We start from the raw sequence: 27,744 nt of genomic DNA on the forward strand, positions 1-27,744 counted from the left end.
GATGCGGCCGGGAAAATGAGGATAAAAAGGAGGCTGCGGACTACAACCATGGCAGAGAGCGCACAGCAAATGCCCCACGGCCTCTCCCCCTGCTCAGCAATAAAGTCACTTTTACAGGACTCCTCGCTCTCCTCCGGCCACAGAAACCTCCGGCGACGGGAATTTCCCCGCACGCTCCCGGCCGCGGGGCAGCCCCCTCGGTCCTACCCACAGCAGCCGGGCCGAGCCAGCGCTGCTCCGGCAGCGGCTCCTGCCCAGGCCCCGGCGGGAAGGAGACCGCGGGCAGCCGCTCCCGCCGCGCCCTCAGCCCGGGGCCGGCACGGGCCGGACACGGCACCACCGACCCGCCGCAGCCCCCTGCCGCCCCCTCCGCCCGCAGCCAGCCCCGAGCCCCCGCAGAACCCAGCGCGGCTCCCACCTGCGCCGGGGCCGCCTCCGAGCTCCGCCGACGCCGCCTCACCGCGCTCCGGCCGCTGCCGCCGCTCCCGGGCCCGCACAGACGCTCCCGGCGCCAATGGCGCCGCTGCCCAACCACGGCCGCCCTCAGCCCGCCGCCGGGGCCGTGCTGCGCCCCGCTCCCACCAATCAGCGCGCCGCAACCGCGACTGACGGCACCAGCGGCCAATGGCAGCGAGCTGGGGGCGGGCTCTGCGCACGGCCCAGACTCGCCCCGCGCTCTCAGGGCCCCCCGCGCTGCGTGAGGGCAAAGCCGGAGATGAGGAACAGCCCCGGGACGGGCCCGGGCCCGAGGCGGGATTGAGCTGCCCACACAAACAAACTTCTCCGCACCTCCCGCCACGGCTTTCCCGGCCCTGCGCCTTCCGTGCCTCCGGCTCTGCGGGAAGCCCGGGAGCCTCCCTTCTCCTGCCCCTCATTAGTGCATCGGTGCTTCGCTTTCATTTCCCCCAAAAAGGGAAACCTGCCCAAAGCCCTGTGGGTGAGCGGGGGAGGGGAGAGATTTCTGGCAGAAAACTCCCAAGACTCAGAGCAGGATAAGGAGAAGTCAGTGCAGAGCCTTAAATGCAGCTTTCCCCACGCCTCCCTGCTCCCAGCTGCACCTCCTCCCCCGGCAGGGCAGGAGACAGGGAATGGGGCCGTGCTCAGCTCATCCCCCGCGGCTTCTCCCTCTGCTCAGGGACAGGAGTCGTTCCCTGCTGCACCCTGCGCTCTCTCCCAGCCGAGACTTCTCCAGGAACTTCTCCGAGCCGAGTCCATCCCCTGGGCCACAGCCCCCTCCAAGTGCTGCAGCGTGGGTCACTGTGCCACGGGCTCGGTCCCGCCAGGCCAGGCTGCTCCAGCGGGGCCCCTCTGCCCACGGGGTCACAGCCTCCTCTCAGGCATCCCCGAGCTCCAGCCTGGCTCCTCCAGGGGCTGCAGGGGGATCTCTGCATCCCCATGGACCTGCAGGGGGATCTCTGCATCCCCATGGACCTGCAGGGGGATCTCTGCATCCCCATGGAGCTGCAGGGGGATCTCTGCAGCCCCATTGTAATATATGTTATGGAATAATTCGTGCTTATGTAAAATATACATCAAGTCAGTTGTGCTTGTACAAAAAGATTCTTAAAGTTTTAAAAGACCAGAAGCAGCAGCCGGGGCTGCAGAAACCACAGATGACAGAGAAAGAAAGACCTCATTTACAAATGAAAAAACATGGCTCCGTGAGCGATGGGCTCTTTCCGGGGGCAATCCAGGAGGCACCCAATGTGATTAGTAAGGGTAGTCAGAAGCTCAACCCAGACTGAATCACAGGAATTCTATCCCTTCCCCCTCCCTCTTCAAAGGGGGAAATCAGAAAAATACTCGGATTATTGGGATATTGTAGATTGTAGATTGAAGGATGCACACAGGCAGTAAAATTTTTGTGTGAATAAACTGACAGAGAAAATGATATAAAATGGAGCAAAGAAGATGGTGAAAAACTAAGAAAACTGAAGTTAAAACTAGCCCCAATATCAACTTTAAGCTTACCTTCACTAGCAAAACCCTTTCATCTGTACGGAAATGAAGAAAAGGGGGTAGCTCATAGGATTTTGTTTCAGGAGTGGGGAGGAGTAAAGAGACCCGTGGCTTATTTATCAAAGATGTGGGATCCAGTAAATCAAGGCTGGCCAGTGTGTGTTCAAGCTATAGCAGCTATGCAATCCTGGTAGAGAAAAGTCATAAACTGACTTTTGGAGGTAAATCAATTGTGTGCACACCTCATGCAGTATGAAATTACTTCCAATTTACATTGTGATTTTTATCTTGAAATACATAACTTACTGTACTCTAGGACTGAGAAACTAGTTTACAGCTGTGACATAGCAAAACCTGCCATTAATTTATTTTGAGTTGATGCAGGCTGTTCACTCAAGTGGTTCTCAGTGTGTAAAGTTAAACTAAAGGTAACACCAGCTGCTTGGTAGGTCAATGAGAAACATTTCTTCTTCCAGCCAGTCCTTTTTCATGTACCCAAATGTGTTTTGCTTTCTTAGTTTTTTTTGGTTTGTTTGTTTGTTATTTTTTCTGGAAGTGCTGGCTACTTGCAGTGTACCTGGAACAGCAGCTAGAGTTGTTCATACATGAGACTTCTGAAAAATAGGGCTCATTTTTTCCCCAGACTTGGAGGTGGCTACATATAGAAAAGGGAACCTACAAAGCGAGGTGAAGAAAAGGTTTCAGTATCTTCTAATGTAAGCTGTTAATTTTTTTGCTTTCGGCATCACTGTGGGTGTGTGACACATACACATTAAAAAGATGGTGGGGGGATCTCTGCTTGCTGTAGGTTTATTTCTTGAATGAGTTAGAGAGCTGTGAGGAAGTTTTGGGCTCCCTGTGTGGTTTATCCAGGCCTGCAGGGAGGGCTTGGCCATGATTCCCTCTGTGCTGCAGGCAGCCCTGCAGCGTGGCAGCAGTGGCTTGCCTCTGGTGAGTTTGCAGGCAGGGTGCTCCAGCACTGCAGTGCTCAGGGGCAGTTTCCTATTATGACATTAAGGCTTGAATTCAGGAGCGCCTCTTCCCACCCAGTTATTGTTTGTACCGTAGGAGCCTCTTTGGAGAGTGTTTCCTGGCAGTCAAAAAGAGAGTACTGCAGAGACACATTCCTTACTTGCTGTCTCTCCCACTGTAACCACATTTTGTCTATTCCCTCTTCAAATTATAGATTTGTAAAACTCATGCTCTGTGTCCTCAGATCCCCTTCCCAAATCAAACCTTGGCTTCTTTGCAGATTGTATTGCTCTAAGTAGCATTGCCTTAAATTTGTTTTGGTGCAGGCAGGGTCACTTTGGAAGTCAGTTGTTGTTTACTTTGTTCCTGCAACCCTTTCAAGCTTGTGAATGGAAAAATTGTGATAGCAAACCAAGTCTTTAGTTTTGCGCTGTCAGCTGTGAGTGGCTGGTAGCCTTGGTGGAGGGTGCCATGATTTACACTCCTGCTGAACACGCATAACAAAAGTAATTTACTTTGTAAGGAAGGTGAAAAAGGGGGGAGAGGTGATTGGCAGACTCACCTCTCCAGGAGGTAGGATTAATGTTGGAAAGTGGACTGATATTGGAATGTGGATGTTGAAATGTGAAGAGGGAAAAAGAAAGAGAGAGAAAGGGAGAGAGAGAGAGAAAGAGAGCGAAGGGGAGAGCGAAATACACCCCCAAGGTCCCCTCAGCCACAGCTATCTGTAAGTTCTCCCCCATTCCTGCTAGGCAGAGTGACAACAAGGAGGGGGGGAAGTGGGGTAGGACAGAGTTAAACCCAAGGCTGTGAACAGGACCACCAGTAGAGAGAAGATCAAGGCAGAGATTGTGACTCTCACAAAGTGGTTTATTGTCTTAAGCAAGATTTCTTTTTTCTTTCTGATTGCTGTTGTTAAGAAGAGAAGGCTTTTGTTCTGAAGACTAAAAGTCTGTAAGACTAAAACAGTTAAATGTTACCCAAAAAGTAAAAGGCAAGAGATGTGATACATCTCATGTTAAAATTGGCCTGGTCTTTTTTATTTAACTAATTATAGCTCACAGGAAGAAGAATTGGCCTCTGCAGCTATTAACACAGCTGGATACAAGAAGAAGTGCCTGTAGAAAAAGAGTTTAGTTAAACTCAGAAAGTTTTAAAGAAAACTAATGGTAAAAGTTCATGCAGTATTGTTTTTCTTTTAACACTGTGTTATTAAGAAATCCTTTCCAGGTACCATTAAAGCAGCAATCCAAACCACAGAAAGAGGGTGAATTCATGCCAGCAAAACCAAAGGACTTGTGAAGAAACTTGAGGAATGGACTATCACATCTAAACCGGGTGATACCAAATTTACTTCCAACCAGGACTGGGTGGTAATGGTTTGGGAAGACCCAAATGATCCAAGGCAGGTACAAAGAATAACACCTCACTGAGAAATAAGGCAAAGCTTGCATCACTGGTTCTAAGCCCTGTCTGAATAAACCCTGAGACGCCTCCGACACCTCCTTGGCAGAGGAACACTGCCACTTCAAACAGGAGGATTGGGAGTGTTTCAGTCAAAGAGTTCTTATGGCCTGGTTTCAGCCTGTGACTTGTACAGGGAAGAAGGGAAATTGCCATCAGTACTATGCTGTCTACTTTAGTTGATTCATCCCAATACTGGACACGCTAGCTGGGTTATAAGTGAACGTTTAAATTATGAGAATAATTGGCATTGTAGTTCACAAAATCTATGTTCTTGTTGCAAGAGGTATCGAGTACTGAATCAATTCCCTATACAGATAGAACCCAAAACAACTGAAGTAATAATTTTGTTTTGTGAATGGATTATTAGTGCCTGTTGAGTGAGAGATACCTGAGGAACAGTGGGAGACCACAGTTAAGGAGTGTCGAAAAGGACTTGCCTAAAAAAATGAGTAAAAAGGAGTGACAAGGGAAACAGAGGGCAAGCCTGGACTGAGCACTGTACTCACCACCGAGAAGATCACACGTACCTGCTGTGGGAAGCAACCCCACAGGCAGGGGAGGTGGGGGTATAAGCCATGCCAGACCTCTGTCTCTCATTTGTTGTCTTTTCCCTTCTGAGATACCAGCAAGATCGTGTCCCAAATGCTACAGAAAGTATTACACGGAAAGGAACCAAAGTTCCTTTTTGTTACACACACCCATGTCAACAGCCACAGACCCACCCAAACTGAGTACCTGCAGGCAAAATGGGGAAAAATATTGGATTACAAGGAACTTAGGAAAAAGTAGTAATACTTGTAGCATGGAATGTCCAAAAGGAGAGAGATGGATTTGTTTTACATTTGATGTTAGAAATATAGTCCAAGATTCGGTAAAAACGCAATTAGTAAAAAAAAAGGTGAAACCAGCACAGCAGTCTAGCTCTGTATTAACCCCAAATTATATACTGCATTGCATTATAGGACTCCAAGCAGTTATAGAGGAGATAACAAACAAAGCTGCTCAGGCACTGGAATTAATATTGAGTCAGCAAAGCCAAACTATAACTGCAGTGTATTAAAATAGGTTGGCTTTGCGCTATTTATTGGCTAAAGAATGGGGTGTACAGATTGTTGAAAATAGATGGCAATGAGGGCATCATCCTGGAATAAACAAAGGATATCAGAAAAAAATTATGACCCAGGTATCAGTCCAAAAACAACCAAACGGAAAATAATGTTAAAAACTAACAGGTGGGGTAATGTATTGAGAATGGGATGGTGGAAGAAATTAGGATTCTTCCTTTTATGTGTTACAAGTGTTTTGATATTTCTTCTTTGTTTAATCCCATGTTTTATTTGATTACCAACAGAGTCCAAAGAATGCAAGAGGATACGAAATATTGCTCAAGCCAAATGATTTATAAAGAATAAGAGGAGAGATTGTGACAAATGCATATTTATGATTGGCTTTTCGCAAGTGTTACAATGAATATTATATGTGTCATGTTAGAAAGTTTATGCTGTTCCATAGGATCTCAATTCCATATAATCCCAGTCCAGTTTGTCCCAGTTTATAGGATCCCAGTTCCATATTTGATCCCAATCTCTAGTTGTTCCCTGTCCCTATTTGATCCCAGTCCATATTTGATCCCAGTCCCTATTTTATCCCAGACTATATTTGATCCCAGTCCGTATTTGATCCCAGTCCCTAGTTGATCCCAGTTCATATTGTGAGGACGCTGGACTCCAGGACGCTTTGGGTGGATGGAGACGAGAGATCTCTGGAGGCTGCTCTTAGAATATCTGGTTTATTAGAGAGGGTGAAAGGCCCTGCTTGGAGTCACCAAACCTGACCCGTGGCCGGCCCGAGGGCGTGTGGGAAGGGAGAGGCAAGGGGTAGAGGGAGATAAGAGAGGATCCCAAGAGGATGTTCCAGGAGTGTGGTAGGTAAGGGACAGGCGAACGGAAGATTTCGGGGTGTGACGGAAAGATAGACCCATCCCTCTCTCTGCCTCTCTTCCTCACTTATCTATTAACTCCAGAAACCTCAGAGGAATGCAGCCACACTGGCCCAAGTAAAATTCCACTACCCACTATCCCCTGAGACCCCCAGCCCCCCTCTGACGAAGCAAAGTCTCCCAAGACTATTTAAACCCATGAGATAAGATAATAAACGCTTTCGATCGTCCACCACATTGGTGTCAGCGTGTGTCGTTAGTCCGAGTAGCCCGGGTGAGGCCGGGCTGCCGTGCTGTCTTCTTGTAACCAGGTCGCCGTTGTCTCTCATAAAGGCAACATATCTGGTGCCGAAACCCGGGACAAAAGAAGAAAAACAAAGGGGAAAAATTTGCCCGGCGGACGGGAGACACCTGGACAGAAGCAGCGGCCGGAACGGTCTAACCGTATCTTGGCGAGGGGAGACGTCCCAGGACCCGCGAGCGTCATAGGCAGCGTCGCATGGGTCGTAAGTATGAAGCAATGGAATATCGCGTTTAAGCTCAGGGACTTTTATCTTGCTATAGCAAGGCTGCCTGAACTTAGAGCAACCGAATGCTCAGTGGATGCTATGCATCCGGGGATATGGGAACAGTATACAGCCACGCTAGCCGGGGAGGCAAAATCCTCAGGCAAAAGCGTTACGGCACGGGGCAAGGTAGAAGAAACCCCGCGCAAGGCAATAGAAAAACAAGAGACGCAGAATACAGCGCGTACGTGTTTATTAGTTAAACCCGAGCTCAGGACGGGGGCGAAAGCGCGGACCGTCCCTGAGGAGGGTCCACCCAGGACCGGAGACCCGGGAGGGCTCAGCGCGGCAGCCCCTTCCCCGGATCAGAGCCCGGCCCGGCCCCGCCGCGGAGCGGAGCCCAGCCCGGCACGGGGAACCGCTGCCGCCGGAGCCTGGGGCGGTGCGTTCCGGGCAGCGCGGCCCCGCTCCCGCCGGGGCGCGTTTCGAGCGGTGCGGCTCCGCTCCCGCCGGGACCCGGACCCGCCCACGGTTCCGCGCCGCTTCCCCGCCAGCGCGCCGAGCGGAGCGGCGCCGGGCCCCGCCGCAGAAGCCCCCCGAGACACCCCCGCTGCGGAAAACCCCCGGAGAACCCCCGCTGCAAAAAAGCCCCGAGAAACCGCGGCTTGCCGATACGTCCCGCCGCCGCCACCGATTGAAAATCCGTTGCCAGAAGCGCAGCCGCGCGCGGAGCGCTTTTGGCGGGGGCTGGCGCGGGAAACCCGAGACGCAGAAGCCGCGGTCCGGGAAGGCACGGCAGCGTAGCCACGCTGCCGCCTTGAACATGGCGCCGGGAGCGGCAGAGAGGGGCGGGGCCCGGGCGGTCCCGGCGCAAAAACTCAAAAACCGCGCGATTTCAAGGGCGCGCGCACGCGGGAGAAAGGGGCGGGAGCGGCGCCACCCCCGGGGGGAGGAGCAAGCCCGGGGCAGAACAAAACGGCGCGGAGCCCCGGAAGTGCCCTGGCATTTCATTTCCGGCGCGGAGCCTAGCAACAGCTTTACCAACTCCTCCGAGCCGGCGGGGGCCAGCCGGAACTCCGAAACAAAAGATACAGAACCAGCACAGTTTAAAACAAACCGAATAGAGTTCTAAGCCGCACCGAAAAGCAGTCACAATACCCCTTGGAACTGCGAGAAAAAAGGGCGTCTCGCCAAGGAATACGGGTCCCAGCCCCGGACACACGGGGTTGGGGGGGGGGGGCGCGCGCGGGCGAACTCAGCCCCCTCCCACCGCAAGCAGCGCCCGTGCCGCAGGGTCAGCAAGAGATGCCCCGATACGGGACCCCGGGGTAGTCCTAGCCATGAAAGTGGGGAGAAAGCCCCCGGGGATGTAGGGGACGTACTGCCTCTGTGGCAGTCGGAACCCCCACGTGGTGAGACTATGACAGCCACTGCTGCACACCACTGCTACCAACCGAACCTGACCCTCAAAACAAAACTAATAAGAAACTATAAGTTCGTTTGCAAGACATGCTTGTAGACCGTCCCCGTGACACAAACACCCCTGCTCCAGAAAGAGATGACAGACCACCAAACTGCCAGACAACACCTGAAAATCCCACGGTGGTGAGATCCAAACATGCACAATGTCTTTCTTCATGCAATTTTGCTGTTTAGAAACTTGTGGCCAGAAGGACAAGCTGACCCAGGCCACTACCCTCACCAGCCGTTCAGATGGGTCATGCAGCACCTCTCAAGTGACAAGGTGTTCAAAGAGGTCACCACCGCAAATGCTCCATCCTTCGTATTCCACATAGCCGATCTGTTTCCAGGGCAACCGAAAATACGGCCCTCAAGCCCACACATCATACTCATGTACATATCCTACTGGTGCCCAGCGTCCAACCCAGGGAAAAGGTACTGTGACTACCCGGGGTGGGGACATTGTGGGTATTGGGGTTGCGAAACCATTGTTACAGATGCCAGACCATGGGCAGACGGGTGGCAACCACAGGAGCCCGACAAATTCTTACAGTTCACCTGGGCACCCTTTGGCTGCGGAGACCACACTGCACAGCCTAGTCAACGGGCATGCGTAAGTTATAACATGACTGTCCTACAGCCAGATCACCCTAGCTGGGCCACGGGTAGAACATGGACAGTGGTCCTCAGAGGACTGAGGAGGTAGGTGAATGTGAGAATTATCAGGCTCCAGCCGCCAACGCCTCGACCAGTGGGACCCAACAAAATTATCAGGAATGTGCTGAAAGAGAAAAACACAACCCACCTCAAAACCCTGACCCCAAAAGCCACTGACACCCCGACCAGCCTTGCAAATACCCCCCAGATAGGCCGCATGGCTGAGTCAGACCCAAACCCAATCTTTCGCATGCTAGAAGCTACCTTCCTAACCCTAAACGAAACCAAACCGAACCTAACTAACTCCTGTTGGCTTTGCTATGATATCAAACCCCCTTTTTATGAAGGCATTGCTTTGGACACCCCCTTCAGTTACTCCTCGGCCAGCGCCCCCCGCCAGTGCAGATGGGACACTCCCCGCAGAGGAATCACCCTGAGTCAAATCACAAGACAGGGCAGATGTTTTGAGAATGCAACCTTAGCAAAGCAGAAAGGCAACTTCTGCACTAAAGTTGTCAAACCTAACAGAAAAACTAGCAAGTGGGTGATCCCATCTGCGTCTAGAATGTGAGTCTGCCAAAGGTCCGGAGTGAGTCCTTGTGTGTTCCTTGACAAATTCAATGACTCTACTGATTTCTGTGTCCAAGTTCTGATTGTCCCCAGGGTCTTGTACCACTCAGACGAAGAGATATACCATCTTCTCAAAGCACCTAACAGACTCCACAAAAGAAAAATCATCACAAGTATACCTATCGCGATGCTGCTCGGCCTGGGAGCAGCTGGCACCGCCACGGGCGTCTCAGCCATCGCAACCCAGCAACACGGACTCTCCCAGCTGCAAATGACCATCGACGAAGACCTGCAGAGGATCGAGAAATCCATCTCCTACCTAGAGAAATCAGTCTCTTCGCTTTCAGAAGTAGTTTTACAAAATAGGCGAGGACTTGACCTTTTGTTTATGCAGCAGGGGGGATTGTGTGCAGCGTTGAAGGAGGAATGCTGCTTTTATGCAGATCATACAGGAGTCGTTAAAGACTCCATGGCAGAACTCCGAGACAGACTGGCTCAGAGAAAGAGAGACAGGGAGACCCAGCAGAGCTGGTTTGAATCCTGGTTCAATCAATCACCTTGGCTCACCACTTTAATTTCTGCCCTGGTAGGTCCACTGGCAATACTGCTTTTGGCTATTACCATAGGACCATGCCTGCTGAACAAACTAGTCTCGTTTGTTCAAGCCTGTCTGGAAAGGGCAAACATTCTGTTCATAGGCCACCAACAAATGCTGTAAACCAAAAACTGCAAACACAGTCAGTAGCTAAAGCCTTCAGCACCTGCCTTAAAAAATCTACCCAGATCTACTAAACCACCCTTTCCTTAACAAGTTGCAGGTTTGTACCTCACTCCAGTGCCTCTACCTATGACTACCTCATTTTATATGTGATAAGGAGGGGGGAGATGTGGTAGGTAAGGGACAGGCGAACGGAAGATTTCGGGGTGTGACGGAAAGATAGACCCATCCCCCTCTCTGCCTCTCTTCCCCACTTATCTATTAACTCCAGAAACCTCAGAGGAATGCAGCCACACCGGCCCAAGTAAAATTCCACTACCCACTATCCCCTGAGACCCCCAGCCCCCCTCTGACGAAGCAAAGTCTCCCAAGACTATTTAAACCCATGAGATAAGATAATAAACGCTTTCGATCGTCCACCACATTGGTGTCAGCGTGTGTCGTTAGTCCGAGTAGCCCGGGTGAGGCCGGGCTGCCGTGCTGTCTTCTTGTAACCAGGTCGCCGTTGTCTCTCATAAAGGCAACACAGGAGAGGGGCAGTTCCAAGAGAAGGGAAGTTCCAAGAGAGCGTCTGGCTCCTCAGGGACTCCTTGTCAGGGGCTTCAAGGTGGGCTGGAACAAGACTCGGGCCAATGGGGTCACAGACTCCTGATACTTCAGGGGAGGGTTACAGGTGTGGGATGAACCATACATTGGGGTGAGATCCAACAGTCCATTTGACCCTTGGACCTACCTGTAGGTAAGGGCATTGTTCAACCAGAAGGGGGGATTGTCTTCATCCTGGCTGTACGATTGTGTTCTACTTGTGCAGTGACTATGGTTTGGTATGTCACAACTTGTTACCATCTCAGTCTCTGTATTTTCTAAACCTTTTGCCAGGCAGTCATATTTATAAGGCTTTCCTATTTGAGCTTCCCCGACACATATGATCCCAGGCCATATGATCCCAGTCCATATCTGATCCCAGTCCCAATTTTATCCCAGTCTATATTTGATCCCAGGCCATATGATCCCAGTCCATATCTGACCCCAGTCCCAATTTTATCCCAGTCTATATTTGATCCCAGTCCATAGGATCCCAATCCACATCTGATCCCAGTCTCTATTTGAACACAGTCCGTAGTTGATCCAGGTCTCTAGTTGATCCAAGTCCATATAATCTCAGTCCCAAATTGATCCCAGTCTGTAGGATCCCAGTCCCTATTTTATCCGAGTCCCTTGTTGATACCAGTCCATAGGATCCCAGTCCATGTTTGATCCTTGTCCGTATTTGATCCCAGTTCAGTTCATTCCAGTCTGTAGGGCCCCAGTCCCTAATTTATCCCAGTCCTTAGCTGATCCTAGACCACAGGATCTCAGTGCATATCTGATCCCAATCTCTTGTTGATCCCAGTCTATATGGCCCTGCACACATTCCAGAGGTCTGGAATTTCAGCTCCCAGCCAGGAAAAGACATTCCCTTTGCCCTCAAAGGCAAAGCTCTTGAGAAGGGGCTGAAAGCCAAGTGGAGCAAAATCCTACAGAGACATTTCCCTGCTGGCCTCCATAACTTCAGCTCCTGAACTAAGAATTAAAATAATAATTGGGAAATAAAATAATTACAAAATCAGGGGTGGGTCATTGGGGGCAGAGGGGGCAATTAAATTAGAGGAGGATTCAATTAAATCAGGGAAGGATCTTTGGTGGTCCCTGAGGAAATTAAATTGGGGGAGGGTCTTTGGAGGTCCCTGGGTCAAGGGAGACACGGAGAGAGAAACAGAGCACAAAGAGAGGTGGGAGGGAAAGGAGGACACAAACACAATCAGCTGAGAAGGTGGTGCCCTGAAAAACAGAACTGCCACGGACTGGAGATGAACGGCAAAGAAATCACTAAGTCTGAAAGTTTTATTTGCTATCAAATACATCTCAGCCACCCAGCCCCACACAATCCCCATCTCACTGCTCCAAACTGGGATCCCACTTCTCCCAATCTCCTCCCAGGCAGCTGTGGAATTGAGTGAGTTTGGCGTGGGATTGAGGTTCTTTTTGAGGTGGGAACAAGCAATTTGAGGTGGGATTAAGGCTCTGTGGGTTAAAATTCATTTGTTTTCCGTGGGATGTCAGTGGTTTTGAGGTGAAAGATCGATCTCTCTTGGCTTTTGGAGTACAGAGAGATTGAGAAGATAAAAAAATAAAGGTCAACACTAAAGGAGAAGCAGCCAGGTGTGTTCCCAACATGGATCACAGGGAATGTGGGTCACCAGGGCTGTGCCCAATGTGGGTCTTCCAGTGGGGGATGGAGTTTAGCTCTTCTCACACTTGGGGCACTCGCAGGGCTTCCCTTACCGGTGCCTCCGTTGGTGTCGGGTCAAGATAGAGCTCTGTGAGAATCTCTTCCCACACCGGGGACACTCGTAGGGCCTCTCCCCGGTGTGGATGCGGCGATGACGGATGAGGATGGAGTTGTCCCTGAATCCCTTCCCGCAGTCGGGGCAGCAGAAGGGCCTCTCCTCTGTGTGAATCCGATAGTGCTGAAGGAGATTGGAGCTGGTCTGAAACCTCTTCCCACACTTGGAACACTCGTAGGGCCTCTCCCCAGTGTGGATGCGGCGATGCTGGATGAGTTTTGAGTTGTCCCTGAATCCCTTCCCGCAGTCGGGGCAGCAGAAGGGCCTCTCCTCCGTGTGAACCGGATAGTGCCGGAGGAGACAGGAGCCGGTCTGAAACCTCCTCCCACACTTGGAACACTCATAGGGCCTCTCCCCAGTGTGGATCCTCTGGTGCATGATCAGGCTGGAGCTCCGGCTGAAGCTCTTCCCACACTCCCCACACTCGTAGGGCCTCTCCCCAGTGTGGATCCTTAGGTGCACGATCAGGTCAGAGCTCCGGCTGAAGCTCTTCCCACACTCCCCACACTCATAGGGTTTCTCCCCAGTGTGGGTCCTCTGGTGCACGATCAGGTCAGAGCTCCACCTGAAGCTCTTCCCACACTCCGAGCACTTGTGGGGCTTCTCCCCATCATGGAGCTGCTCAGGGACCCCCAGCTTTGACCTCTGGCTCCATCTCCAGCTGCCTCCCTGGCCCAGGGTGGGTCTTTCCCCCTCAGATCCCTGCGATCTGCGTTTGCAGCCCCTTCTCGTGCGGGATCTCCAGGACTTTTCCTCCCCGTCGGGTTCCTGTGCTGTGGAGTCGCTCAAAACGGCCTCTCCCACCAGGTTCTGCCGCGGGGATTTGTCCTCCCTGCTCTCCATCCTCAGCTCCTGCTCTGGGGAAGGAAGGACAAGGAGAGGCTCTTCCTCTTCCTCGCAGCCTCCCAGGGGCTGGGAATGGGAAATCCTGGTTTGGGGAAAAGAAGGGATGAGCACGTTGAGTTGGAAGCTCCCTCTGTCCCAGTCCATCTCTACAAGTCCCTGGCCACCTGGGCTCCATAAAAACCTCCCAAACACCAAGATCCAGCCCTGAAAAAGCTTCCCAGGAGTTCCCCGTCCCTGCTCCCTCCCCTTTGCTGTTCGGGGCTCCCCCCGTCCCAGCTGCTGGGGTCACGCTTGGATTGGGGGTCCCCGTTCTCCTCGCTTCCCACCTTCCCCAGGCTGCCGGGAGTCCCAGCAATGCCAAAAGCTCCCCCCTCTTGGCTCTCCCCATTCAGGGGTGCCGGGGCTGTTTGGGCTCACGGGCTCCCTTCTCCCCTTCTTCCCTGCTCTGGGCTACAGGGGCTCCAAGGAGTCCCCCCAAGGGGCCTTTTCCGCTCAGCTTCGCAGTTCTTCCTTCTCCAAACATCTCCCCAAATAACCCAACCCAGGCACCCCCCAGGAGACCTGGCCCGAGCTCCCCCTCCCCGCTCACCTGCGGGATGGGGGGCGATGATCCCACAGGTGGGGGCTGCGAATTCAGGCAGGGCTGACCGGGCGCTTCTCTCTGCTCTGCTCCATCCGCCTTTAAACCTCCTCCTCCTCTTCCTGACGCCCCTCCTCTTCCATCCCCCCTCCTCCTCCTCCTCCTGCCCCTCGCTATCCCCACCTCCTTCTCCTCTTCCATCCCTCCCCTTCCATACCCCCTCCTCCTCCTCCTCCCCATCCCCACCTCCCGCTCCTCCTTCATCCCTGCCCTTCCCTCCCTCCTCCTCCTCCCCCAGGAGCAGCGACACCCTCAGTTCCCATTCCCTCAGCCCCGGCAGCCCGCGGCAGGAGCGGGGATGGAGCCGGGACAGGTCGGGATGGGCAGCGCGGGGCTCTCGGCTGCTCCCAGCCGCTGTTCCAGGGGGGAACCCGGCCCGGGCCAAAGGAGAGGCAAACTGGGGAAACTGGGGGCTGCACATCCAAACTGGGGCTGCCTGGGGACCCTGCCTGGGCACTGCCGGCCCTTGGGGCTCCTCTCAGGAGATCAGGAGGGGGGATCGCAGAGAGGGCTCGGGGATGCCAGGAGTGGCAGCACTGGGAAGGACTGGTTTGTACTGAGATTGTACTGGAATCATACTGGGAGCAGCTGGGCCCATGCCAGGGCAGACTGCAGTCACCCCGAGGGAGACTGGGATTGTACTGGGATCATACTGACACAGAGTAGGAGCCTACGGGGGCCAACTGAGACCATGCTGGGGGCAAATGGGATATACTGGGAGTGACTGGGAGCATGATGAGGGTGACTGGGAGCAGCTGTGAGCAACTGGGATCATGCTAGGAGCAACTGGGAGGAACTGGAAGTCACTGGGTGCCTGCTGGGGATGACTGGAAACAACTGGGCTTATACTGGGATCATGCTGGAGGTGACTGGGATCATACTGGCAGTGAGTGCCACGACACTGAGGCTGACTGGGAGCGGTTGTGAGCAAATGGGATCACACTGGAAGGAACTGGGAGTGAGTGGGAATATGCTGGAAGGAACTGGGGGACACTGTGAGAGACTGGGAGGGACAGTGAGGGTGAAAGGGGCAACTGGAATCATGTGGAGCACAACTGGTTCATATTGGCACTGACTGGGAGCACACTGGCATCATCTCTGGATCATACTGGGAGGGACTGGACTAATACTGGGAGTGTCTGAGAGTGACTGGGAACACACCATACACAGCATCCCTGTACTGGGGGTGACTGGGAGCAACTTGGAGCACTCTGGGAGCAAATGGCATCATACTGGGATTGACTGGGTTGATGTAGCTGGAAGCAACTGGGACCATACTGCAAGTGATTGGAAGTTACTGGGATTATACTGGGACCATACTGGGAGTGCTGGCATGTGACAAGGATCATACTGGAGGTTACTGGGCTCATAGTGGTGATGAAAGGAAGCAACTGGGATCCCACTTTGGGCTACTGGGAGCAACTGAGAAAAACTGGGATCATGCTGCAAGCAAACTGGAGGAATTGGGAATGACTGGATGCAGGCTGGAGACAACTGGGACATACTGGGCATGACTGAGATCATACTGGGATAACAAGCACCTTACTGGGATCACTGGGAGTGTCTGGGAATGACCACAGAGATGCTGAAGGCAACTGGGATTTACTGGGGATGTCTGTAACCTTACTGGGGTGACTGGGAACACACTGGGAACAACGGGGACCATGCTGGGGAGAACTGAGAGCGAGTGGAAGTGAGTGGGTCTACACCGGGGACAACTGGGCATGACTGGGACCATGCTGGGAGCAACTGGGATCATATGGGGAGTGATGGGGTTGATACAAGGGACAACTGGGGGCAACTGGGATCACACTGGGGAGAAGAGGAAGCAACTGAAAGCATGCTGGGGGCAACTGGGATCCTACTGGATCTTACTTGGAGCAACTGGGATCAGGCTGGAAGCAATTGAGGACAACTGGAGTGACTGGGAACATGGTGGGAGCAACTGGGATACACTGGGAGAGACTGAAACCACAGTGGAGGTAAATGGGAACAACTGGAGCCACAGTGGATGATAATGGGAGCAGCTGTGCCCATGCTGGATTCATACTGGGATCCTACTGGAACTGGCTGGCATCATACTGGGAATGACTGGAAGTGTGCTGGCTGTGACTGGAACCATGCTGGAGGTGACTGGGAGCAACTGGGCCCACACTGGGAGTGACAGGGAGTCATTCTGGGCAGGGCTGGAATCATACTGGGAGTGACTGGAACAATACTGGGGGGGACTGGGTGCAGCTGGGATCATCCTGGGAGCCACTGGGATTCCAGCAGGTGTGAATGGATCCTGGCTGGGGGTCACTGGGAGCTACTGGGCCCATGTTGGGAGGAAAATCTGGACACATTGGAAGCAACTGGGACCAACTGGAAGGTACTGGAACTGTGCTGAGGGGACTGAGACCACAAATGGGGAAACTGGGTTCATACTGGGAGCGACTGGGACCACACTTTGGGCAACTGCCAGAAACTGGGATCATGCTGGAGGCAACTGGGAGTAACTGGGAAAGACTGGGATCATTCTGAGGTCACCAGAACCTTACTGGGCCAACTGGAATATACTGGGAGTGTCTGTGACCATACTGGGGGGACTGGAACCACACTGGGAACAGCTGGAACCATGCTGGGGACAGCTGGGAGTGAGTGGGACCATGCTGAGTGGGACTGGGACTATTCTAGGGACACCTGGGATCATACTGCAACTATTCTGGCAGCAACTGGGATCATACTGGGATCACAGTGGGAGCAGCCGGGTCCATGCTGGGTGAGACTGGGAGGAGCCAGGTCCATGGAGGGTGACAGGAATCATACTGGGATTGACTGGGAGTGGCTGTGAGCAACTGGAATCATGCTGAAAGTAACTGGGAGGAAGTGGGAGGGACTGGGAGTATGCTGGGAGTGACTGGGATATACTGGGAGAGACTGGGAGTCATAGGGATCATACTGGTGGTTACTGGGGTCATGTTGGCATTGACAGGGAGCAACTGGGATCACACTGGGGGGCACTGGCATCATACTGGGAGTGACTGGGATCATACTGGGATTACAGTGGGTGCCAAGGGACCCTGACTGGGGGTTACTGGGAGCTGCCAGGCCCATGCTGGGAGCCAAATGCACACACCCTGAGAGCAACTGGGAGCAACTGGGAATGACAGGAGTCATGCAGGTGACAACTGGGAGGTACTGGCAGTGACTGGGATAAAACTGGGGGCAGCTGAACCATGCTGAGGTAACTGGGAGTGCCTGGCAAAGACTCTGAGAATGTTCCAGGCAACTGGGATGTACTGAGAGTACCTAAGAACATGCAGGTGGTGACTGGGACCACACTGGGAGCCACTGGGAATGTGCTGGGGGCAACTGGGACCATGCTGGGGGCAAGTGTGAGTGACTGGGGCCCTGCTGGGGGAGACTGGGATCATACTGGACTCATATTGGGATCATACTGGGAGTGACTGGGACTATACTAGGAGCAACTGGGAGAAGTGGGAACACACCGGAGAAAAGTGGGAGCAACTGGGACTTGCTGAGGGCAAATAGCGTCATAATGGGGAATGACTGAGAATGACTGGGCTCATGCTGGGAGAAACAGGGATCCTGCAGGGAGTGAGGGGAAGTGACCAGGGTGATACTGGGACTGACTGGGCTCATCCTGGGAGTGCACAGGGAACTGGAAGCACGCAGGGGTAGGAACTGGGCACCTGCTGGGAGCAGCCCCTGGCGGCCCCGGTACCCCCGAACCCCTTTCCCGGCCATGCCGCCCCTCCAGCCCCAGCACCCCCATTGCCGGGTGCCGGCACTGCCAGGGGTCCCCCCTCTCGGGGTCCCCGCTGGGGCTCCTGGGGCTCTCCTCTCTCTGCGCTCCCGCCCAGGGAAGCCGCGGCTCTCCCGGGGCTCCCCAAATCCGGGGTCCCCCCGCCGCTCCCGCCGCTCCCGCGCGGTCCCCACGCGGCCCCGGCAGAGCTCGGAGGGCCCGGCCGGGAAGCCCAACCCGCACCTCGGGGGGACCCGCATCCCCCCGGCCCCGCCGGGCTCTGCCGCCACCCGCACCGGGACCCCCCAGAAACACCTCCCGGGGACCCCCGATGTCCCCCCGAGGGCAGCTGCGGCTCGGCCTTGGAGCCCTGCCAGCTCCAAACATCCCCCCAAAAACCCCAAACCCAGGGAGCCCCGGGATATTTGGGGCCAGCTCCCCCTGCCCGGGCACCTGCGGGATGGGGGCGACGCTCCCGGGGTGCTGCGAGTTCAGGCGGAGCCGGAGCCCCGCAGTTCATCCTCCCCGCTCCTCCTGCTGCTCCCGCTGCCGCTCCGCCTCTTCCTCCCTCCTCCTCCTCCTCCCCGCAGCCGCGGGAGGGGCGGGGATGGAGCCGGGACAGGTCGGAACGCAGAGAGGGGTGGGGGGATGCCAGGAGTGACTGGGCTGTACTGGGATCATACTGGGAGCAGCTCCTGGGTGACTGATCCTACTGGGATCATACTGGGATCATACTGGGAGTGAGGAGGAGCAGCGCGGTGGCTCCAGCGCTGGGGCTGGGGGCGCTCCTGGCGGGCGAGGGGGGAGTGGGACCCCGGCACCGGGACCCTGAATCGCCATTGCCGGCACCGGGACCCCCCCTGCTCCCCTTATCCTGCACAGGGACCCCCCTGAATCCCCCATTTCCGGACATCAGGGCCCTCTGCTCCCCTTTTCCCTGCTCCCAGCCTCTAGATTTCCCATGTGCCTGATCCTGGAACGCCTTGGAACACCTTGGACCCCCATTGCTGCCTTTCCCAGCCCCCAGCCCCACCTTTGTGCAAAGCCAGAGACCCTCTGAACTCCCCCTTCCCAAACACCCCGGGTGTTCCCACCCTGGTACCCCTTTTTGGGAAACCCTGGACTCCCCTTTCCTGGGCTCAAGGACCCCTGGAACTCCCTTCTACCTCTCCATTGCTGCGCCCCCATTTCCGTGACCCTGAGACCCCCCTGCGCCCCCATTCCTGAGAACCAAGACACCCTTTTATCCCTTTGCCAGGCACTGAGACCCCCCTGCACCCCCTTATCCGGCACCAACTCAACATGTTCCCATCCCACACCTCTCCCAGCCCCCAGTCCCACCCTTTTCCCTGACCTGGGACCCCTGGGCCCCCGTTCCTGCCTTTCCCAGCTCCCAGCTCCTCCTTTCCTCACACTCAGGAGCCCTGGCACCCCCTTTCCTGGGCACAGGATTCCCTGGACACCCCATCCCAGCTCTCCCAGTCCCTGCACCCCCTTTCCTTGGCTCTCAGCCCCTGAACCTCCTTCCCAGCTCTGCCATCTCTTCATGTCCCCCCTTTCCTTGGCCTGTGGACCCCCCTGGATCCCCAAAGTCTCAGCTCCCTCAGCTCCCCAAAATCTCCGTGTCCCCCCAGTTCTCCACTCCCTGCAGTTCCTGGAAGTGGTGCTGTCAGAGCCCGGCCCGGGGGTCCCCCAGTCCTTGATTGTGGGGGACGTGGATGGGACCCTCTGCGAGCGCTGCGGCAGCGAGCGGGGCCGGATGGAGGCACAGACACCGGGGATGGGGGTGGGAGCTGAGCTGGGATATTGGGATAGCCAGAGCTGGGACATTGGGATAGCCAGAGCTGGGATATTGGGATAGCCAGAGCTGGGATATTGGGATGGCCAGAGCTGGGATATTGGGACAGCCAGAGCTGGGATATTGGGATAGCCAGAGCTGGGATATTGGGATAGCCAGAGCTGGGATACTGGGATAGCCAGAGCTGGGATATTGGGACAGCCAGAGCTGGGATACTGGGATAGCCAGAGCTGGGATTTTGGGAGAGCCAGACCCTGCTCAAGGACAGGATTTCATCTCCTTCCAGCTGGAATACGGGAGCTTTGCAGTGTCCAACACTGCCGTCTGGATATCCCAGAGGTGCTGGGAACACAAAGGGATCATGGTGGAGCAGATGAAGCATTACCTGGGACACACCTGTGTGGAAAGGCCCCCAAAATACATCAGATATGGTCGGGAGGCTCTGGAGCACAAAGGTGGGTGTGGGAAGGGAAGGGCAATTCCTATGGGAATGGGGGATTCAGGAATGGGGGACTTGGGAATGCAGGAATTGCCATGGAATTTCCATGGCCAGATCTCAGTCTCATCCCAGTCAGGTGAGAATTCCATGGATGGATCTCCTCCCTAACCCCCTGCCATGGGAATTCCATGGGGAAATGATTGGAATTGATGACCAATCCAATGAGAGCAGTGCAATGAGAAGTAATCCCTGCTGGGATTCCATGGGACATCCATCCCAGAGCAGTGCAATGAGAAGTATTCCCTGTGGGGATTCCATGGGACATTGATCCCAATCCTTTGCCCAGGCCATCTCTGCTGTGCCCGTAGCTGCACCAGGGGAGTGCCCTGTCCCTGCCCTGAGCCCAGCACGAGCCTTTCCTTGGGTGTTCCATGCCCTGCCCGGGGCAGGAGGGCACTGCCGGAGCGGCTTTGGTGGCCCCGGGCACCCGGCTGGGCTGCAGCCACTGCAGGGGCTCCTGGGGAATGTTCCAGAAGCAGAGCTGAAAGCAAACAGCAGTTTCTGGAGGGGATTCTGCCCCTGGGCCTGTGCTGGGAGCCCAAGGGCAACAGCCCAAAGTGCTGGGGCTCAGTGTCCCTCGGCCAGGCCGTGTTCCCTGGCTGTCCCCTGTCCCCTGTCCCTGTCCCCTGTCCCTCAGCTGTGCCCTGTCCCTCAGCTCTGTGGGGCCAGGGGTGGCAGCAGGACCTGGGGCAGCCCTGGGGGAGAACAACCCTGAGCCCCAGCTGGGCCAGTTCCCCCAGCTCCCCCCAGGCCACTCCCAGCATTGGCCCTGTGGCTCCCAGTCACCCCAGTATGGTCCCAGTCACTTCCAGTTACACTCAGTGTGATCCCAGTATCATCCCGGTCACTCCCTGTGTGATCCCAGTATGATCCCAGCATGTCCCCAGGTGTTCCCATTCATCCCTATAATAGTTCCAGGCACTCCCAGTATGGTTCCAGTCCTTCCCAGTATGATCCCAGTATGAACCCAGTCACTCTCATTACAGTACCATTTGCCCCCAGTAAGGTCCCAGTAACTCCAAGTCACCCAGTATGATTCCAGTCACTCCCAGTATGATTCCAGTCACTCCCAGTATGATTCCAGTCACTCCCAGACAGTCCCAGTATTATTGCAGTAACTTCCTTTATGGTTCCTCTGTGATCCCAGTCACTCCAGGTTAATGCTGCCTGGGGTCCCAGGGGTCCATCTGACCCCCGGGCTGCCGCTGCCGTGGGTGTCCGGATAGCGCTGCGCTGTCAGGCTCAGCCTGTCTGGGTCCCTCGGCTCAGCTCCCAGCCACAGGCAACTTAGCGAGCACTTCTGGGGTGATTTTAGCTCTGTGAGTTCAGCTCTTGGTGATTTCGCTCTGAGCTCACAAGTGCGGAATCCGCGCTTGCCGCGTCCGAGGGGGAGCGAGGGATGGGTGGGCTCCACGGACCCCGCGGGTGGGTGGGGTGGTATAATGTCTGTGTTCCCCGTCCCAGGGACTGAGAGAGGAATGTTATCTGGCAAATTAGCATTTGAAGGGACAGTGTCTGTTGAGAAAGATAAGGGTGGATTTTCCTCAGCAGAAGGAAGCTGCAGAGAATTTGTCTTTTCGACTGCTTTGGTAATTGAGTGAACTAGAGGTAGAAACGTAGTTACAGAAAAGTTTTCATTAGTTTGAAAAGCGTATATTCTTGTTCCTACTGTGTCCCAAAATGACTCTAAACCAATAGTGTGTGTGTTAGTATCTGGAAACTGGAAAACAATCTATTATATAATTTAAGTCAGTTTTTGAAAGATTGCCTTTAGAGAAAGAAAAGCTGTTAGCAGATAGGATTTCTAGAATTTGTAAAGATAAGTCTCTTTCGTTCTGGGATCGTTTTAATTTACTAGATTTTGATCCCATTCCAGTTTTGTTCTCTTCCATACCCCCAGCAGTAAAAACAAAAAACAAAAAAGGACCCAAGATAAAAGTGCATAAAAAGGCTGTTTTAAACCTACACTTCTTCAGCCAAATGTGGGTCAAGGAACTGCTGGGTGGGTGGTCTGCCGTCCAGCTCCTGAGGATACTGATATGCAAATTCATTGGACGCCTCTTCAGAAAACTTCTATAAAGGAGGAGTTACCTTCAAGGGGCCATAGCCGTCCAAGGCAGTAACAATTCATAAAGAATGCTGCTCTCAGGGGTGCCAGGATGCCAGTGCTCCATTCATTGTTCAGGCAGCCACGTTATGTAACCTGGGGTCCCAGGGGTCCATCCAACCCCAGCCGACGCTGCTGCAGGTGTCCCGGATAGTGCTGCACTATTAGTCTCAGCCTGTCTGGGTCCCTCAGCTCAGCTCCCAGCCACGGGCAACTTAGCGAGCACCTCTGGAGTGATTTCAGCTCTGTGAGTTCAGCTCTTGGTGATTTCGCTCTGTGCTTGCAAATCCTTGCAGACACACAGGGATAGAGAGAGGAAATACGTATGTGGTTCCACAGCGATGTCCTTTATTGCCAGCTCCTCTGAAGGGATGCAGTGACAGTTCTTCTGCCAAACTGGGCAGAAATGGGTGTTTATATGGGGTACTGGGGTGTGTTGGAAATTGTCCAGTCGCCAGAGTTGAGAAGAATACGACCAATAGCCTTACAGAAAGATAAGAAGGGTCTGAATGCAGAAGAGGGGCTTCTTTGGTCCAGTCACTGTGACTTAGGCATTTCTTATCTTAGGTGAGTGACCGCCAGGGAGGCCTTGCAGGGCCTCTGACTGCTACAGTGACACTGCAGAACCTCATGGAACCGTGAGTCAGTTGTGACAATGCAGGTCCAAGGACACCACGGTGACACTACAGAACCACAGGGAACCAAGGGTCCGTGGTGACCTTGTGCAGCCGCAGTGTCACAGAGGAGCCGCTGTGACACAGCGAGGGCACACGGAGCCCAGGGGCCATTGTGACACATCAGGGCTTTGTGGAACCACGAAGCCATTGTGACATTGGAAGGGCTCATGGAAGCACAGGGCCATTGTGGCAGTGCAGAAGCAAGGGGAACATTGTGACACTCCAGGGCCTGATGGAACCAAGGAGACCATTGTGACACTGTGGGGTCCCATGGAACCAAGGGAACATGGAACAGGTCTGGCTGGCTGGGCCTCCTGGGGACCACCTGACAGGTCCGGCTGACCTTGGCATGTTGAGGGATACTTCTCATCTCCCCTGAAGCCCTGGGGCTCTGGGCTTTCCTTCCTATGGGAGAGAACTGTCCTTCTCCTCCAGGGAACCAGGGCCAAAACTGGGATTTCTTCTCCAAATTTCCTTATGTAAAAGGATTGTTTCCAGATGAAATCTGCCAGGAGAGACAGGTCTGGCTGCCTTGACCACCCAAGGGTCACCTCTTAACTGCCTTTGAAATGCTGGGACCGTGTGCTTTTCTTTCTTATGAGAAAAAAACCCATCTATCTTGACCAGGCACCCATGGCCAAAACTGAGGATCTGCCTCCAGAATTCCCTATATCCAAGGATAGCTCCCAGACAGAAGCTGCCAGGACTGACAAGTCTGGCTGGCCTTGGCTTCCTGAGGGCTGGCATTCATGTGCCTCTGAAACACCGGGGCTCTGTTCTTTTCTTCCTAATGTAAATAATTCTTCCTATCCAGGAACCCGCAGCCAAAATTGAGATTCCACCTCCAAAATGCCCTGTGTCCAAGGATAGCCCTTAGATGAAAGGTATCAGGAGAGTCAGGTCTGGCTGGCTTGGTCTAAGGGTGCCCACCTCTCATCTTCTTCCGGAACACTTGGACTTGCACTTCTCTTTCCTGTAGGAAAAAATCATTCATCCTGTCATGGCCAAAACCGGGATTCCACCTCCAAAACTCCCTACATCCGAGGATTAATGCTTTGATAAATGTTTTTTGTTGATTTAATGACCTATTAAACCTTTTCCCAAAGTTTCTCTTATCTTCTATGTTGCCAGAAAGGCTGTTTTATTGTTTTGAGCTCCTGAGAATCTCTTGTTGGTATTTCTCCAGTGCATCCAACTCAGAGGAAAGAACCAATTGTAATTCCTTTTAAATGTCCCATTGAGAGAGCTTTTTAGGGGATGGGGGTCAGGGCTTGTGTGTCCTGCTTGGCACAGCCCAGGCAGGGCTTTCACAGCCCCATCCCACACTCCATTTCCCAGCTGGAGCCGCTGGTGCCTCTGAGTTCTGCTGCCCCAGCCCCAGGGACGCTCTCCTTGTCTGCCCATTCCCCCAGGGTCTCTGGGCAGGGATGGCCTCAGTGGGGGCTGCTGACATCCTCAGCAACTTGGAGGCTGCTGCTGAATTTTACTGCTCCAAAGGCTTCTTCAGCCTTCAGCTCTTCAGTGCAGGAATTCAGTGCCCCAGGGCTCATTAAAATTCAGAATACCTTAACAAGCCAAGCCCTGGGAATCATTTAAGTTTTCAAATCTCTTGTGGTTGATTACACTATATTTAAAAGGACAGTGAAAAAATATTTCTTCAGATCCTGTTTAGTTTTTTTTACTCCTAATAAATTGATGTGTGAAATCTCCAATTGACACTGAATCCAAGTGCCTCCTCATGCAGTTGGAATAGATATGAAAATCAAGACCCTTTATGGCTGACAATCCATCAGACTCTGTCCCTGCCCCCACCCCACCATTTCCCCCATCCAAGCCCTGGCACTCAGAGCAGCTGAGGAATGGAGTCACATCCAGGGGCATCCCCAGAACTGGAGACTTTGGCCCGGCCATTTACATCTCTTTATTGCTGATCTGGACAAGGGGATAGAGGGCAGCCTAGTCAGTTCCACGGTGACACCAAGCTGGTGGGAGTGTGTCTGTGCTGGGGGGCAGGAAGCTCTGCAGAGGGCAGCAACAAATCTTCTACACTGGAATTAGGAAGGGCAGACTTTGGCCTTTTTAGGATTCTGATTTGGGGAGTACTGAATCAGGTACTGATATTTTAAACAAAAGCTGCCCTTAAAAAGGAAGGGGTTTAGGAAGGATGAACATATTTCAAGAAAGCTGTCTTAATGGGGAAGGAGCTGCCTATCCCAGTGTGGCAAAAGATGAGCTAGTGATGAAAATTACTGTCCTGGCTGCCCATACAGTTTTCCTGGGAACTCAGAGGAAAAAAGGAGTGGCAACACAGGAAGTGTTTTACAATGCCCTTAGGCTATGCAGAAAGACAATTAGAGAGGTGAAAGCTCAAATAGAACTTAACCTGTTGATTTCTGTAAAAAAAAAAAAGTTTTACATAAAATTTTGTAGCAAAGGCAGGGAGAAGGAGAATCTCTATTCTTTATTGGATGCAGTGGAGAATATAACTAAAGATAAAGGGGTCACAAGCTCAGCTCCTACACAGGGAACTAAAGATAAAGTAACTAAAGAGAAGGAAAAGGCTAAACGATTTTACACCTTGTTTGTCTCAATTTTCAACAAGTACACAGGTTGTCCTTAGGACAAGTGTTCTCCTGAGCTGGCAGATGGGGACAGGGAGCAGAACAGCCCCCTGTGATCCAGGAGGAAGCAGTTGGTGAGGAGCTGAAGCACTCAGATTCTCACAGGTGCATGGGATGGAATCTAGCTTAGGGGGATGAGGGAGCTGGTGGATGAGCTCCCCAAGCTGCTCTCCATCATTTACCATCAGTCCTGGCTCACCAGGGAGGTCCCAGAGCACTGGAGGTGCCAGTGTGAGCCCATCCCCAAGAAGGGCTGGAAGGAGGATCTGGGGAGCTCCAGGCCTGTCAGCCTGACCTCGGTGCCCGGCAAGGTTATGGAACAGATCACCTTGAGTGCCACCACAGGGCACCCACAGGATGGCCGAGGGGTCAGAGCCAGCCAGCGTGGATTTAAGAGGGGCAGGTCCTGCCTGAGCAACCTGATCTCCTTTTATAACCAGGTGACCCACCTGTGGATGTGGGAAAGGCTGTGGATGTGTCCATCTGGACTTCAGCAAAGCCTTTGACACTGTCTCTGACAGCATTCCCTGGAAAAGCTGCAGCCCACAGCTTGGGCAGGTTCCCTCCTGGCTGGGAGATGGAAGAGCTGGCTGGAGGCTGGGCCCAGAGAGGGGTGGGGATGGTGCTGCACCCAGCTGGTGTCCAGTCCCTGGTGCTGTCCCCAGGGATCTGTGTTGGGCCCAGCCCTGTTTAACATCTTCTCCGATGATCTGGGGGAGGGGATCGAGCCCACCATCACCAAATTTGCAGGTGACACCAAGCTGGGTGTGAGTGTGGATCTGCTGGAGGGCAGGACAAGAAGACACAGCCTTCAGCTGCACCAGGGGAGGTTTAGGCTGCACAAGAGGAAGAAGTTCTTCACAGAAAGGGTGAGTGGGCACTGGAATGGGCAGGCCAGGAGGGAGGTGGCAGAGTCACTGTCCCTCTCCAGTGGCACTCAGTGGCATATCTGGGTGACAAGGCGGTATTAGGGCATTGGTTGGACTTGGTGATCCCAAAGGTCTTTTCCAGCCTATTTGATTCTGTCATTCTGTGATGATTGGGACACTCTGGGGCCATTGTGACCCTGCAGGGCCTGGTGGAACTAAGAGGACCATGGTGACACTGTGCAGGCCCATAGAACCAGGGCTCCATTGTGGTGCTCTGGGGCCCAATGGAACCAGGGAGTCCCCGTGACACTGGGTCCTGGTGGAACCACAGAGGCCATTGTGACACTGCAGGGCCTCGTGTAACCGAGGGGTTTCACCATTGTGACACTGCGAAACCAAGGAGAGCACTGGGAGAGTCCAGGGCCCAGTGGAACCAAGGGGCCGTTCTGACACTGCAGGGCCTCATGGAACCAAGGGGACATTGTGACACTGCAAGACCTTGTGTAACCAAGGGGCCACTGTGACACTCTGGGGCCTCAAGGAATCTGGAAGGCCCTTGTGACACTGTGTGGCCTCATGGAAACAAGGAGTCCATTGTGACACTGAGGGGACTTGTGGAACCACAGAGAGCATTGTGACAGTGTGGGACCTCATGTGACCATGGGGCCTTTGTGACACCCTGGGGCCCCATGGAACCAAGGGGCCACTGTGAAACTGCGGCACCAATGAGAACATTGTGACACTGTGAAGCCCCATGGAACCAAAGAGTCCATTGTCACATTTTGGGGCCCCATGGAAACAAGGGAACCAGTCTGACAGTGCAGGGCCTGATGCAACCTGGTGACACTGAGGGGACCCATGGAACCAAGGACATCTTTGCAGATGACACCAAGCTGGATGTGGGTGTGGATCTGCTGGAGGGCAGGAGGGCTCCGCACAGGGCCCTGGACAGGCTGGACCCAGGGCCCAAACCCAACAAGGTGAGGTTTAACAAGTCCAAGTGCCGGGTCCTGCACTTTGGCCACAACAACCCCTGCAGCGCTACAGGCTGGGGACAGAGGGGCTGGACAGCAGCCAGGCAGAAAGGGACCTGCAGGGACTGCTGGACAGCAGGCTGGACATGAGCCAGCAGTGTGCCCAGGTGGCCAAGAAGGCCAATGGCTCCTGGCCTGGATCAGGAATGGTGTGACCAGCAGGAGCAGAGCTGCTGTGCCAGCACTGATCTGCCCCCAGCTCTGCACACAGACATTGCTGCTGCAGCTCCAGAGAAAGCAACAAAAGGACATCTCTGCAGAAAACTCTT

At 54.0% G+C, this 27,744-nt stretch overlaps 2 protein-coding genes across 2 annotated transcripts in view; one reads left to right on the forward strand and one right to left on the reverse strand.

Annotated features, from left to right (window-relative positions):
- LOC140681563 (uncharacterized) overlaps positions 1-27,744 on the forward strand; it is a 305,451-nt gene that overhangs the window by 161,621 nt on the left and 116,086 nt on the right. The window lies entirely within an intron of this gene.
- The window catches only part of LOC140681562 (uncharacterized), a 422,013-nt gene that overhangs the window by 88,277 nt on the left and 305,992 nt on the right, over positions 1-27,744 (reverse strand). The window contains 2 exon segments of the mRNA XM_072921494.1: positions 10,569-10,571; positions 12,575-13,239. Coding sequence (XP_072777595.1) covers positions 10,569-10,571; positions 12,575-13,239 — 668 coding nt within the window.

This window comes from Taeniopygia guttata, chromosome 37, assembly GCF_048771995.1.
Source record: "Taeniopygia guttata chromosome 37, bTaeGut7.mat, whole genome shotgun sequence".
In the NCBI taxonomy this organism is placed as follows: Eukaryota; Metazoa; Chordata; class Aves; order Passeriformes; family Estrildidae; genus Taeniopygia; species Taeniopygia guttata.